At 52.4% G+C, this 14,104-nt stretch overlaps 7 protein-coding genes across 7 annotated transcripts; 6 read left to right on the forward strand and 1 right to left on the reverse strand.

The window, feature by feature from the left end:
- Positions 1-313: 313 nt before the first annotated feature.
- Positions 314-1,710, forward strand: PSV08DRAFT_310996 (NADP-dependent oxidoreductase domain-containing protein). The gene is made up of 3 exons (XM_014228658.2): positions 314-464; positions 515-991; positions 1,039-1,710. Exons 1-3 carry the CDS (start codon positions 407-409, stop codon positions 1,503-1,505), a joined length of 1,002 nt encoding a protein of 333 aa, XP_014084133.1. The 5' UTR covers positions 314-406; the 3' UTR covers positions 1,506-1,710.
- Positions 1,711-1,964: 254 nt separating this feature from the next.
- PSV08DRAFT_182034 (uncharacterized protein) lies at positions 1,965-2,749 on the forward strand (the record flags this gene model as incomplete). Its single annotated transcript, XM_014228659.2, has 2 exons — positions 1,965-2,075; positions 2,153-2,749. 2 exons carry the CDS (start codon positions 1,965-1,967, stop codon positions 2,747-2,749), a joined length of 708 nt encoding a protein of 235 aa, XP_014084134.2.
- A 510-nt stretch (positions 2,750-3,259) lies between these two features.
- PSV08DRAFT_363530 (glycosyltransferase) lies at positions 3,260-4,600 on the forward strand (the record flags this gene model as incomplete). The annotated part of the gene is made up of 1 exon (XM_014228660.1): positions 3,260-4,600. One exon carries the CDS (start codon positions 3,260-3,262, stop codon positions 4,598-4,600), a length of 1,341 nt encoding a protein of 446 aa, XP_014084135.1.
- A 589-nt stretch (positions 4,601-5,189) lies between these two features.
- PSV08DRAFT_205273 (FACT complex subunit-domain-containing protein) lies at positions 5,190-8,700 on the reverse strand. The gene is made up of 3 exons (XM_014228661.1): positions 8,436-8,700; positions 8,299-8,383; positions 5,190-8,243 (listed from the first exon to the last, which is right to left on the reverse strand). Exons 1-3 carry the CDS (start codon positions 8,613-8,615, stop codon positions 5,440-5,442), a joined length of 3,069 nt encoding a protein of 1,022 aa, XP_014084136.1. The 5' UTR covers positions 8,616-8,700; the 3' UTR covers positions 5,190-5,439.
- Positions 8,701-9,131: 431 nt separating this feature from the next.
- On the forward strand, positions 9,132-10,531 carry PSV08DRAFT_226005 (mitochondrial carrier domain-containing protein; the record flags this gene model as incomplete). The annotated part of the gene is made up of 2 exons (XM_014228662.1): positions 9,132-9,490; positions 9,538-10,531. 2 exons carry the CDS (start codon positions 9,132-9,134, stop codon positions 10,400-10,402), a joined length of 1,224 nt encoding a protein of 407 aa, XP_014084137.1. The 3' UTR covers positions 10,403-10,531.
- Positions 10,532-10,784: 253 nt separating this feature from the next.
- PSV08DRAFT_226008 (D-isomer specific 2-hydroxyacid dehydrogenase) lies at positions 10,785-12,087 on the forward strand (the record flags this gene model as incomplete). The annotated part of the gene is made up of 2 exons (XM_014228663.1): positions 10,785-11,943; positions 11,993-12,087. The coding sequence occupies one exon, from the start codon at positions 10,785-10,787 to the stop codon at positions 11,934-11,936; it is 1,152 nt and encodes a 383-aa protein (XP_014084138.1). The 3' UTR covers positions 11,937-11,943; positions 11,993-12,087.
- A 541-nt stretch (positions 12,088-12,628) lies between these two features.
- On the forward strand, positions 12,629-14,071 carry PSV08DRAFT_372256 (uncharacterized protein; the record flags this gene model as incomplete). Its single annotated transcript, XM_066093217.1, has 1 exon — positions 12,629-14,071. One exon carries the CDS (start codon positions 12,629-12,631, stop codon positions 14,069-14,071), a length of 1,443 nt encoding a protein of 480 aa, XP_065948963.1.
- Positions 14,072-14,104: the final 33 nt, after the last annotated feature.

The following is a 14,104-nucleotide window of genomic DNA, read 5'->3' on the forward strand; positions in this document are numbered from 1 at the left end:
GATGCGAGTCTGATGAGTCGTACAGCAAGTAGCAGTTTGTCGAGAGTAGTATGCAATGCACACAAGTAGTAGCACGGCTTGGCAGGGGTGCGCTGTGGTGATCATCAGCGTCTGTATCACTGTGGCGTAGGACAAACTTTGTGCGTGATTCCAAGTGTGCGCTTGAATCAATCTTCGCGCCGCTTCATACTTACTTTGCTCACTAGTACTCGGCAAAAGAGCAACGGGCATGACCATGTCGGGACTCAACACACACTAAATCCCGACTTCAGAGTGGGGTATCCACTCTCCACCCCGCTGGCGTCATGTTGACACGAACAATCGATGCGCCATATCAGTAGTTCCCCCCAACCGACGTTGAACATCACACGACATCTGCACAGACACGTAGCTGATAGTACGCTCAATGCCTCTGATCGCACAGAATCCAAAAGACCGGGTCATCCTCGGTTTGATGACCTTTGGTACGCGTTGACACTGCGGGGGTTCAAGTGCGCCTGGTAACACTGAGTAGGCCCCGATGAGAGCAGCGGCGCGCGTATCACCGAGTTTGATGAGTTTACCAAACACCTCGATTACTTCCAGGCGCAGGGCTACAATGAAGTTGATACTGCGCGCATGTATGTCGGCGGCAAGCAAGAAGCATGGACGCGCCAGGCTGGTTGGAAAGAGCGTGGCCTTACTCTTGCTACCAAAGTCTACCCATTCGAGGCTGGCGTCCACAAGCCCGAGAACTTGAAGAAGCACTTCACCACTAGTCTGCAAGAGCTTGGCGCCGACTGCGTGGACATCTTCTATCTCCATGCGCCCGACCATAGCGTGCCGTTTGAAGAGACGCTCAGAGCAGTCAACGAGCTGCACAAACAGGGCAAGTTTGTCAACTTGGGCCTGTCAAACTTCGCAGCATGGGAGGTTGCCGAAGTTTACAACATCTGCAAAGAACGAGGATGGGTCAAGCCGACCATTTACCAGGCCATGTACAATGCCATTAGTAAGTCTGACCCTTTTGGCGCAAGAGCCACTGCTGACACTACTCAGCTCGCGCCATTGAGCCGGAGCTTGTTCCCGCATGCCGCAAGTATGGCATTGATATTGTCGTCTACAACCCTTTGGCGGGTGGCCTCTTTTCCGGCAAGATCAAGTCCAAGGACATCAAGCCTGACGAAGGCCGGTTCGGGACCAAAGCTGACCGCATTGGCACAATGTACCGCGATCGCTACTTCAAGGACGCGACGTTTGAGGCCCTCAAGATTGCAGAGGAAGCTGCTCAAAAGCACAACTTGACGCTGCTTGAAATTGCACTGAGATGGTGTGTTCATCACTCCGAGCTCAAGACACGAGTCAAAGGCGGCAATGACGGTGTCATTATTGGCGTCAGTAGTCTCAAGCAACTCGAGGGCAATCTCGCGGATCTGGAGAAGGGACCTCTGCCTGATGATGTTGTCAAGGCGTTGGACGAGGCATGGATGGTTTGCAAGGCAACTGCGCCTACGTACTTTCGGTAGATGGGCCGGTGTTTGGTTGCTGTACCGTACCGGCGTTAGCTGAATAGTCAGCGAAACTCATTAGTCATCCAGTTCCGATTCCGAGGGGCATTCCAGTCGACTTGGCAATTGCCTTGATTGGAAGGTGCAAACAAGGCCGTACTACTTAGAGACACCTCGTTGGAGGGCGTATGTTAGTCCATCTATAAACCTGTTCACCACTGTGTAGGATTCAGGTTCATTCCGCCTCGACATCTCACTGGCCATCATGTAGGATTCGGAGAAATGTTCAGATGACAGTGGTAATACTGGATATCACTTACATTCTACTTGATGTGGGGCGCAGGATTCAGGCAACTACCTGCATAAAACGACACCCTTTTCTACACCTGGGACCGTCTCTCCAGTCCCGTTATCTTTTTGCATAATTTTGGGCATTTGGTTGCAACCATGGCGCAAACCGAGACACGCCCTGTTACTATGCCTGCTGAGCAACAAGGCCCCCAGACCAGGCCGGTAGAGCCTGGGATGCGCTTAAAAGACGACGACATGCGGATTGAAATATGCACAGTAGAAGATGCAATGACGCTTGTAAGTGAGCAACACGGTGACGAGAATGAGCGCACAAGCTCGATAGACACATTTCACGTACTTACGCCGCTCGACAGGCGCAAGGACTTCGCGCCTGCTATTCTGCAGAAACCTGGGACAAGAAAGAGCCGGCCGCACAGGGTCGCCCAGATTCGGACAGGCTGGAGCGGCTAGCCAAACGCCTTGTTCCTGTGCTTGCACATTCCGAGTTCACCGTCATCAAAGCCGTGCTTGCATCGACAGGCGAGGCCATCGGTGCAGCGTGCTGGGGTCGTCCAGATGGCAACATTGCCCAAGACCCCTTTCGCCGCAGCGCCATCCCATTCTACAACTGGCAAGAGTCGCTGGGCTGGAGTGAGGCATTCGTCGACGAATTGTGGTCGGGCGTGACGGACAGTTGGCACCAGGGGCAGGCAAAGGACGACGAGGAGCGGGCGCAGACGATGAAGGGCCAGGCGCATTGGTTCCTTGCGCTGCTCATCACGTGGCCGGACTTCCAGGGCCGCGGGGTTGCGAGGAGACTGCTTGACTGGGCGATTGAGCAGGCAGACGCACAGGAGCCGCCGACGCCCATGTATCTCAAGTCGAGCAAGATGGGGAGGCGGGTGTACATGCACGTGGGGTTTGTGCCTGTGGGGGAGAATACGATGGTGAGGCGGGGACGGGTGGAGTAGTCGTGGTGGTGGTGGCGGCGGCCTTGACTCGCTGGTGCGGCGGGAGTGGCATGTCTTCGCATAGTACACGCTGCACAAAACAAGCACCTCTACACATTTCCGTACTCGCGTTGTTGCGTTCGTGGATGCACGGGACGCAGATGAAGATGGACATGATGGCCAGAGACATGAGATGGCCGTGTGTGCTGGGCACGTGGCATGGCCTGTTTTCGGGCACGTGGCATGACGTCAGCACCCGCCCGTCCCACGTGCATGCACATGTGAGAAGCGAGAAAGCAAAAAAGAAAAAAAAAGGCCGGTGTGTCCACATGGGCAAATGGCAAATGTCGACGCGCGGGGCAGAGCAGGATGCCAAAGACAGGCGGGCGGTTGCTGGCGGCCGAGGGCACGACGTCGGGCGGATGGCCGGATGGGAGGCTGCTTAGCGTCCTTTTTGGTCGCGTCAGGCCGAGCCTCCCCAAACATGGCGGGCGTGCGTGCGGGCATACCTATCGCAGCACCACGACCACCATGATGGTGCGATTGACGCCGCTGCGCCTGCTGAGCGCCGCGTTGCTGCTGTGCACCCTGTTCCTGACGACTCTGCTGCCGCGGCTCTGGCGGGGCGACCGCGGCTACGAGCTGCTCGTCGACCGGCCCCCTCCCGCCGGACCTGGGCCCGTCCCCAAGGTCGTGGTGCCCTTTGGCCAGGAATGCGCCCCCTTCACCGCCGGCGTCATGGACGACGTGACCATTGTCCTCAAGATCGGCGCCGGCGAGGTCGCCTCCAAGCTGCCGCAATACCTCAACCGCCTCGGCCGCTGCAAGCAGCATCTGCTCATCTTCTCCGACCGCAAGGACTCGTACAACGGCTTCGACATTGCCGACGCCCTCGCCCACCTGCGCCCCGAGTACAGGTTCAACAACCCCGACTTCGACGTCTACGACTACATCCAGTCCGTCAACCTGACTACCGACAAGTCGCCCGATGGCTGGCGCCTCGACAAGTACAAGTTCCTGCCCATGATGGAGTGGACCTCGTACCTGCGGCCCCAGTCGCAGTGGTACGTCTTCCTCGAGCTCGACACGTACGTCAACTACGACAATCTATACCGCTTCCTGTCCAACTTCAACCCACGCACGGCCTACTACTTTGGCTCCCCCGTCTGGCCCAAGAAGAAGGCCATTTTTGCCCATGGCGGCAGTGGCTTTGTGCTGTCGCGTGCAGCCCTGGACAAGATCATGGCACTCGGCCGCATGTTTGGCGAGAACAAGCATTTCCCAGGCACGCACTTCTTCGGCGTCGACGTACAGAAGCAGTGTTGTGGTGACGAAATCCTAGCCCAGGTCTTGAAGAAGAGCGGCGTCTCCCTTCGAGGCTACTGGCCCATGTTCAATGGCGAAAAGCCAGTCACCATGCGCTTTGACAGCGAGCAATGGTGCGAAGCAATCATGACCATGCACCACCTCAACGACGAAGACTTTACCTCACTCTCGCAATGGGAAAAGGAGCGCTCGCACCCCGAACGACCCCTCATGTTCGAAGAGCTCTTCACAATGATTGAACCCCACATCCGCCGCGAATCCGAAGACTGGTCCAACCTCTCCGAAGACGTGACGTACAAACCAGGCAAAAAAGCCTCCAAATCATTCGAGCACTGCCGCAAAGCCTGCATCAATGACAGCAGCTGTATGCAGTTCCAACATACCGGCACAGAGTGCCGCCTCGGCTACTCGATTCGTCTTGGCCACCACCAGCCTCGCGAGGGCGACCGCCAGTGCAGGTCCGGATGGATGCTCGATCGCATCAAAGCGTTTAAACAGGCCCGCTCTCCGTGTCAGGGCGCCCGCTTTGTCCATTCTAATCCCTGAATCATGTGCCTTCCCCCTTTTCTCTCTCTCCCTTCCCCCCCCCCCCCACTCACCTCACCTCAACCTTCACAGAAAAGGGAGGAAATGAAAGATGCTAAAAAACGATGATAATGAAATGTCCTTGTCTTTCTTCTTTCTTTTCGTTTTCCAACCCTCCCCCCCCCTTTTTTTTTTGAATACGAAGTTTACGGCATTGTATACGGCGTTTGATACCCAGAGGCGTTTATCTCTCTCTTTTTGATATGTTTATCCATTGTTTTTTTGGGGGGCTTTACATCAGTTCACGTACTATAAATACGTACTTTGTTGTATTCTGGGAGTTTTTTTTTCTTCTTCTTGCTTTGGAGGGAAAGGGGGGGGGGGTGCGCGGGTTGCCATTTGTCTAGATAAGAAAGACATGACAATACGGCCTTGGGTAATATCAATAGCAAAGACTCATGATTTCTGACGTTTGATTGTTTTGTAGTGTAATGCAGTATGAAACGGGCAATGTGTGTTTTTTTCATTTGCTTCAAAAGTGGAAATAAACTGGCAGGGTTGGATAGAATTAGAGCATACTTTGGGATAATCATGGGGCCAAATTGTTTCGCAAATACTTTCATTAACTTGACCTATCTTTGAAACTGTAAAAGAAAGGAAGCGGTATCACTTTTTTTTCAAAAATCTCTCTCTCCCTCTCTCTCGCAACCAACCGGCACCACTTTGGAAATCATGATTCGGTCACCAGCACCCAAACTTACTCTTACATGAACTGGATTTGATGAAGAAAATGAGACCGAATCATAGAAGGAAAAAGAACAAGAAGAAACAAAAAAGACTCGGCCAAAGCATCAGCCAATTTACCTCTTCCTCTTCTTGCCCTTGCTGTTCTCGTCGTCATCATCATCCAGCGCAGCCTCCTTGTCCTTCTTGGCTGCCTTCTTGTCCAGCTCGTCCCAGCTCTCGCCCTCGGAAAACTCCTCTTCCGACCCTTCGTCGCTCATCTCGTCCGACGCATTCTCGTCAAAGTCGCTCTCATCAGACGACTCGTCTGAAATGGCCAGCTCTGACTCCGACACCTCAAACGCAGACTCTTCTTCTTCGTCACCATCGCCTTCGTCGTCTGTCTCGGTCGACAGGAAGGACCATCCACCGTCAGCGAAGAACTGGTGCGGGTCAGATGTCACAGTCTTCATGATGGTGGCCCAGTTAAGGTTCAAGGGTCCCTCGGTAAACGGAATATCGACAGAGTCCAGCCAGTCCTTGACCGGGTCCAGCGACTCGACCGGAATCGTGTTGATGTGTACGGGTGGGCGGTTGTAGTCCTTGAACACAACAACCATGTCAAAGTTCTTAAGACCAAACTGCACACGTTCAAGATGCACAATCTCAATCTCTGAAAGGGTAAGGCATGTGAAGGGAGGCTCAGTAAGCTGGACCAAGCAGTCGGTTGTCGGTTGCACAAGAACCGAAGATCGTGAGGGTACACCGTTGAAGCCAAGCTCACGGTACGGGATATCGACGCTGACGTTCTCATTGCGTGCAGCATCAGCAATCTTCTCGGCAAAGTTCTTGAACTCCTTGTCGAGAGCCGCACGTCGCCTACGCTCCTCCTGTTCTTGTTCAAACTCTTCCTCGTCACCAAACTTGTGCCGGCGCTTACGGTTGCCCGTCTCGTCGAACTGCATCTCTGTGGCTTCTCGGACAAACTGCACATCCTTGGTCTTCTTCTTACCAAGCATAATGGGGTTCTTGAGATGGACATGGATGATGACAATCAGCTCGTGTTGCGATGGCTGGAAGAACAGGTGTTTCATGTTGCTGAAGAGCACGTCGATCTTGGCGGTTCCGTTGCCGTGGACGTAGCGTAGACCATTTTGGTGAATCTCAACGCTACCAGGGATACGCTTGCCGTCGAGTGCTGGGCGGATAAAAATGAGGTCGAGCATGTGGGGCTTGCGCGACTTGAGGGGAATGAGCTTGTCCTGCTCAACAACATCCTCCATCTGCTTCTTCTCAGTCTCACGTCGAACAACCTCCTTCTTCAGCTCGGTAATGTCTTTGGTAATTTGGTCGATGCGATCGACATCATGCGATTTGAATGTCAAGCTGCGGATGAAGTGTGCATTGGGGTCCTCGAAAGGCTGGTCATCTTTTCGGCCTACACCTTGACCAGGCGAAAGGAAGTTGATTCGAAGAGAGGTAAAGTCTGCTTCGGGAGTATGTGATGCGTTCTTGATGGTGTGGATGTGGAAGGGTACTGGTCGACCCATGATGGGCAGGAGAACTGTAAGGTTCTTCTTGTCGACAACAATCTCCAGATTAGCCACTGAGCTGGGAAGCTGATTGTCACGCTTGTACGACTCAAACTTCTTGAACTTCTTTTCTTCAGTGCCATTTAGCGACTTTGCACCCTCGCTGTACTGCTCGAGACCCTCGGCCTGCTTCTTAGCATGTAGCTCCTTTTGATGTTGTCGTCGTTGCTCCTCCTTTTCAGCGTCTTGGTTTGTTGTTCGCTCGTGGCGCGTTCGCGTCTTTGTGATGTTGGTCTGGGCAATGGCAGGGCGCTCTTTCTTCGCCTTGGGCTTGGCTTCTTCCTCTTCCTCGTCAAAAAAGAACGAGACGGCATCCAGGTCCGACGTGGTATCCTTTGTGAAGACAGCGCATTCGCCCTGTCCGACACGAACCGTGTCAACTAGCACAAGCGAGTAGTTTTTGCTCTTCTTGTCCTGTGGCTTGCTGTTTTCAAGGTCGGAGAAGCCAGTCTGAACAACAAGAGTCATACCGTCCTTCAATACACGGGTGTTCTTGCCGCTCAGAAGCAGCGAAGAATCCTTGTTCTCGACACCGATACCATAACCAAGGTTCTTGGGGAAGTGCTTCTCCCACTCTGGTTTCTTCGACTTGAGCATGGCAAGCGCTTTGTTGTAAACATCTTTGGCCACGACGCCATCACGGAGGGACTTGATGACTAAGTCATGAATGGCTAAAAGTAGTTTGTATGCATTCTCTTGCTCCTTGTTGGGGCCGACCATGTATGTTCGGCCAACCATGGCACCGTATGTCTGGTAGCGCAGACCAAGAACGGAAATGATGACGCCAGCGTGCAAGTTGTTCTCGTCGGGCTCGGCCGCAAACTTCAAGTCGTAGGAGCCACCACTCTGGATGGTAGGCTGCAGACACCAATCTAGCTGCAGCGAGTCAAATGTCTTGGACACCTTCTGCTTCTCGAAAAACTTGGCATCGTCAATCTTGTTGGCGACTTTGTCGGCAAGGGCGCGGTGAGAAATCTTCTTCTCGGAGTCGAGGATGTCGGACATTTCTTCGACAAAGTAGTTGGTCATGAGGGCACTCGAGGCTCGCGCAGCGTCGCGGATGGTCCTCAGTTCCTTCTCGTCCTTGACAGACAGGGCGGCATTAGACAGGATGGAGGCGAGATCGACCTGGTCCTCTTCCTTGAACGCAGCCTCGTCGAAGGCGGCTTTCCACTCGCTCGCAAAGGCGTTGTTTGCATTGTCCTTCTTCATGACGGCGACCTTCTTGCCGGCCTTTTTGATTGTGTCTATGCATGTCTGGAACTGCTTCTTGTTCTCCTCGGCGTCCTTGCCGCGCACCAGGATTTCGACAGGCACCTTTCCGCCCTTGAGCGGCTCAAGGTAGGCAGCTGCATCAGTGGCATTAGCACAATGCTGTAGTTTAGGCAGTCACACATGGCTCACCCTTCTTCTTGGTTGTCACAATCTGGACGAGGTCGGGGGTGATGACGAAGAGAGTGGCAGGGAATTCATAGCCTAGCAACCACAACTATGGGCTTGTCAGCTCGCCAGATGCGCAAACAAGACATGCGCAGACTTACCTGGAAAGCGGCGGGCTTCTGGTAGATGCCAGGCTCGCTCGCCTTACCGACCAGCGTCGCGATTGAACCTGCGCCCTGGAAAACCTGGTCACCTGAGCGCTTGTCGGCCTTCCACTTTGTGACGAGGTTGTTGAGGCGCTCGTGGAAGAGAGCCTTGTCAATGACGATGTCGTCCGCCATGGTTGAAGGTGCGTGGAATGAAACCTCCAGATGGGTTGGCGGGGACGGGCAAGAGGGAGTTGAGAGAGAGGGAAAGGGAGAGGGGGAGGAAGTCGGCGCTGATGGGAAAAGTCGCGAAGGCCTTGATGGCGACAACGACGCGAGGGCTTCCACGCGCTGCCTCGGGCCTGTGCGCAACCTCTCAATTCCCGAAGCGGCCTAGCGCCCAGCTACCTTCACTATGGCTGTATACACTAAAACCCCCTCACCCTCCAGAGCTAAACTGCAGCCCCACATCCCGGCCTTGCAGATGCAAATTACCAACTAGTACAACAACAACAACACTGTCGCCCTCTGAACTGGTTGCCCGTTTCTTTTCATTTCGCTCAGCTCGCCAATCGGTACGCTTCCACCAAGTATTCCCAAGTCACTAGCCCGCTTGTGACCCTCGCACGCGGAGCGCCTTCACCTTGCCTATATAGCCTGCCAGCGCCCTCGCATGCACCCCTTACCTTCTCTCACCTCCCATGCTATGCAATGACAGCCGGCTCCAGTGTCCGCGCTGGAGTCTCTGTCCGCAGCGATGGCCCCAATGATGGCGCCCCCGACACCCCGCAAGCACCCAACAAGGCACCAGCCACGGGCGTCCAGGCTGCGGGCATGCGAGCCGTCGCCGCCAGGATGGTTGCCTTTTACTTCCGAGCGCCTGTAAAGGCCTTCTTTAGGGGCAGGATCGACTACATGGGCTATGCCAGAGCCATCAACCCACATGTCATGGCTGATGCAAAGTGGTCGTGGAGAATGACTACGCCTGCCGTGCTTGCACATGCCATACGCACCGAAGGATGGGGCTTCATACCCAAGCAGGTACTGCCGCCGCTTATGGCGAATACATGGTATGCATACTCAGCGTCTGGCCCACACCGTGCCTAACACTATGCAGCATTGGTGCAGTTCTGTATACGACATACCTCCACAGCCTGTCAGCCCTCCACGAGCCATCCTCTTACCAGACCAAGCGTGTATACCCTCCCCCACCTCCGTCTGTCACCTTTACTGCAGGATTGATTGGTGGAGGTATTCAATCAGTATTCGCCGCTCCATTCGACGCCCTCCAAACCCGCTTCCGCACCGCCGACATCCTCGAAGGCAAACACAAGACCATGTGGCACTACGCAGGCTACAAGCTACGCTCAATTGGTTTGCAGGGCATTTTTGCTGGCTGGACCCTGAGCTTCCTCAAAGACGCCTTCGGCGCAGCAGTCTTCTTCGGCACCTTTGAGACTGTCAAAAGCCAGGCATACCTCGAATTTGTTTCACATTACTACGGCAGCCGAAGTCGTGACACGTTACTGGAGAGCTCTATTCCCTATCTGCAGGAGGACTACGATGATCGTCCAGTCATACGGCCACATTACATGCTGGAGCCCATGTTTTTGCTCTTGGCCGGCATCTCAGCATCAGTAACATCTCAGCTCATCCAACACCCCCTTATGGAAATCCAGGACGTCCACTATCGCCGACTTGAGGCTCTCGATTTTCAGGCTCATCAGGACAACAAGCCCTCGCATATTGTCCGAAGATATTACCATGCCTATGAAGAGACATTTGCGCAATGCAGGGTTCTGGCCAAACGTGTTGGAGGATGGAGAAGCTACCTCTACCGCGACTTCTTCATGAGCACGATAAAGCAAACGCCCAGTACAGCTGCTGGACTCATCGTGTTTGAAATTGTACGCCGAAAGTATTCTTTCGAGAACGAGGAGGTCATGATCAATCATGAAGATGCACGTATTCTGTTGTCATGAAGAACCGGTTCATTGTAGAATTGCGCAGCATCTTGCATAAGATACCCAGGGGCGGATTGTAGACAGATAGACCAGTTGTTCATAATTGTATATAGGCAAATCTCGCATCACAATTTACTGAATTAAAGAGACAAATCGATGATATCAACGGAGTGAGGGGTGAGCTTCACATTCGATATTCATGCGCTGAATCAGCAGATTTAGCACGCCATTCATAAACAAAAGTTCAAACCCCTCAGTCAGATCCGAGACAAGTGCCGAAGTACTAGCCATGCGTCAACACCTCGGATAAATCTCCTCTCTGTACCTCTGCAGCCTTTGCTGTCTATTCCGCATCCAAGCTTCCTCCAGATAGGCTTTCTTGAACCTCAAATTCACAACCATGGATTCGCAGTCGCCAATCAAGCTTGCCGTGCTCGATGACTACCATGGCATAGCATCCAAGCACTTTGCTCACATCGATCCATCAAAAGTTGAAGTCACAGTCTTTAACGACACGCTACCGTCATATTCACACCCCAGGACTTCGGATGCAGACCGCAAAGCCCTTGTTGATCGACTGAAACCATTTGCCGTTCTATCAACTCTACGCGAGCGCACCGCCTTTCCGGACGAGCTACTTCGTCAACTACCCAATCTGAAGGTCGTATTTGCGACTGGCGGTAAGTTTGAGTCCTGGGACCTGAACGCGATGAAAGAGCTGGGAATTAGCGTTTACGTCGCGCCCGGAAAAGGAAGGACGGACGGCAAGGGCAGCGTCCAGTCACCGCGATCCCTACCCATCAAGCAAGGAGGTGGACATCCTACTACACAACATGTCTGGGCACTCATCCTTGGACTTGCACGTAACATTGCTGCCGATGATGCAGTTGTAAAAGGAAAAGGCGGACCTGCAGGCTGGCAGACGGAACTGGCAGTCGGCCTACAAGGCAAAACTCTCGGACTCGTTGGACTGGGCAGAATCGGCGCTCACGTCGCTAGAGTGGGTGTTCTCGCCTTTGGTATGCGCATCATTTGCTGGAGTGCGAACTTGACACAAGACAAAGCCGATGCATTAGCGCAAGAATACGGGTTGCCAATAACAGGGGCAGGCATGCTTGCCGAGCATGAAAAGACCTTTCAAGTAGTCAACAAGGAAGAGCTGTTCCAAACAGCAGACGTAGTGTCACTCCACTACGTACTCAGCGACCGCTCAAGAGGTATCGTAGCTGCCCGCGAACTAGCGTCTATGAAACCTTCTGCTTTCCTAGTCAATACATCCCGGGCACCCCTTATCGACGAAGCTGTACTGTTAGATACATTGCAGAATGGGCGGATCCGTGGTGCGGCCCTCGACGTGTTCGATATTGAGCCACTCCCGGCAGATAGCCCCTGGCGGAATGGAGATTGGGATAGAGAGGGGAAGAGCAGGGTTCTTTTAACGCCGCATATGGGTTATGTTGAGGAAGGAACGTTGACGGTGTGGTACGAAGAAACGGCAGAAAACTTGGAGAGGTTGATTGAGGGAAACGAATTGTTACACCAGCTCATCTGAGGACATGGTAAAGATGACACTAATTTGAAGGGTCGCACGTGAACTAACCCCATCAGACCTTCCTATCCAGGCTGCACAGCTATAAAAAATTTTGCTACCGCCAATCCTCTTCAAGGGACTTCCCTCTTGCTCTGCTGCTTAACCGTAGCTTTCTTCAGTATATCTGCTATTCTCGGCCTAAGCTCCCATACTCTGAACTCTTTTTGTGCACATGTGGCTTCTGCTTGATCCAGTCCTTCCGCTTTCGCGCCACCCTCACAGCATGTACCTTAGGCCATGTCCTTTCCATGGGGTCCGGCGCATTCATTATGAATGGAATAGAATGGAATTGGATTCAAGCATAAAAACCGTATGACTGCCAAGGAGGAAGTGCTAGAAACGATTGGATGTGTTTTATCCTCAGGTCAATGGTATTGGTTTTGTCTCTAAACCTGTAAATCAAACCACGAATGCCTCGATGCATGCGTAAACAAAGCCATGATGCCCACCATATGTCTCAGCTCTGTGAATTGTCTTCCGCAATTTTTCTCTATAAATTGCTGTCCAAATCTTGCATGAACAACAATCCAAACAAACAGCGGCTATCGACAGTACCTGAATATCAAGCCGCACAACCTCTGATTGTGCCACTGATCTCTGACGAGTAACTTGACAAAATATTGAGAGTATCTCAGCGTTCTATGAACTCAAAGATGTCACTGACGCATCACCTGCGCACCACAGGTCGCGTGCCCGTCTTTGCAGCCAAATGCGGGTTTTCGGTGCACCGACAGCGGTACCTTCAAACAACCCTAACATCGCAACATGTCAGCGCATATCTCACTATAATTTCGTTCGTACATACGGTTAATTGGCTTCTTTCTACTTCTACTTCGCCCAATCACGCGATTTTCAAAGGCGTGACAAAAAGTGCAAATGTCCATCATCGCTCCTTTTGGGAACCTCAGAGATTTCTTCCACCAACTTCCTCCACGCGAACATTCGCGTCCACAACAACCCCAAGAAGTACGGATACCCGGGGAGTCAAGAAAGATAGGGATACTTCTGGCCTTTTTTCAGACATCGAGAAATCCATACAAACTTTCAATAAAAGAGCTGTAATCCAATTCCCGATAACTTGTAAAACGATCGATAAAATATCACCCAGAAGCAACTTATATAAACACCAGCATCTAGAGCAACTTCCTAAATATACAGGAAATAAGACTCAGAGTCCTGGATCACGAGAGTACGTGGCCGATTGTGGGAGACACTACGCCAGACAAGGAGACAAGAAGAATCATGAGAGTGATTGCGTCAAATGCAAACGAATAAAAAAACAAGAGAAAGAGAGAAAAGAAAGCCATCGTAGACTCGTGGATTGGGTAAAAGGTCTTGTGGTGAGCAAGCTGAAACCAAATACCGTTAGCGGTCCCCTGGATGCGAAGCACGACATCTTGAATTACGTCCAGAAGAGGAAACCCCAAGAGATCGATCGTAACACTGCTCAATTATTACATGTAGAGTTATCCCGGGTTGCTACATCAAAGCTAACGCCATGTGACGAGCAGGGCTACATCTACATCCTTCGCGACTCGGAGAGTGGACTTTTGAAGATTGGATTTGCCAAAGATCCCAGAGTACGGATTAAGCAACACAATAAATGTGGTCGAGACTTGAAGGCTGTCTATGTGTCAGAGTGCATCAAGTGGACAAAGCGGGCCGAACGGCTGATTAAGTTGGATCTGAAGCACCTGTGTAGACCTTGGTTCTGCTCATCATGTCAACAACGCCATGGGGAGTATTTCGAAATCACAGAGGAGAGAGCAAAAGCAACAGTAGAGAAATGGGAGGACTGGATCAATAGCAGTCAACCCTACAGTTCGGATGGTAGCATCATTCCGTTGTGGAAGTATTTGATCCTTTTCCACAGAACACCTAAGCAAGCAATGCGAGCTTATGACCATGAAGCCCGATGGGCGCACTGGAGCTGGGTGTTATCCCCAGCTTCAGAAGACGATTTGAGGGATTTCCAAGATAACTTTGAACAACACGGATTTGGCCATCACAGTGGCCTAATGCTTCCCAGGGAAAAGAGCGATCAAACAATGGAACGCGATAACTTTCCCAAAGAAGTCCTGATAGAAAGGATCTGAAGGATTTGGGAGACTTGAGAAGCTTAAGAATTT

This window comes from Bipolaris maydis (genome assembly GCF_028858645.1).
Source record: "Bipolaris maydis strain C4 unplaced genomic scaffold PSV08scaffold_9, whole genome shotgun sequence".
Classification (NCBI taxonomy): Eukaryota; Fungi; Ascomycota; class Dothideomycetes; order Pleosporales; family Pleosporaceae; genus Bipolaris; species Bipolaris maydis.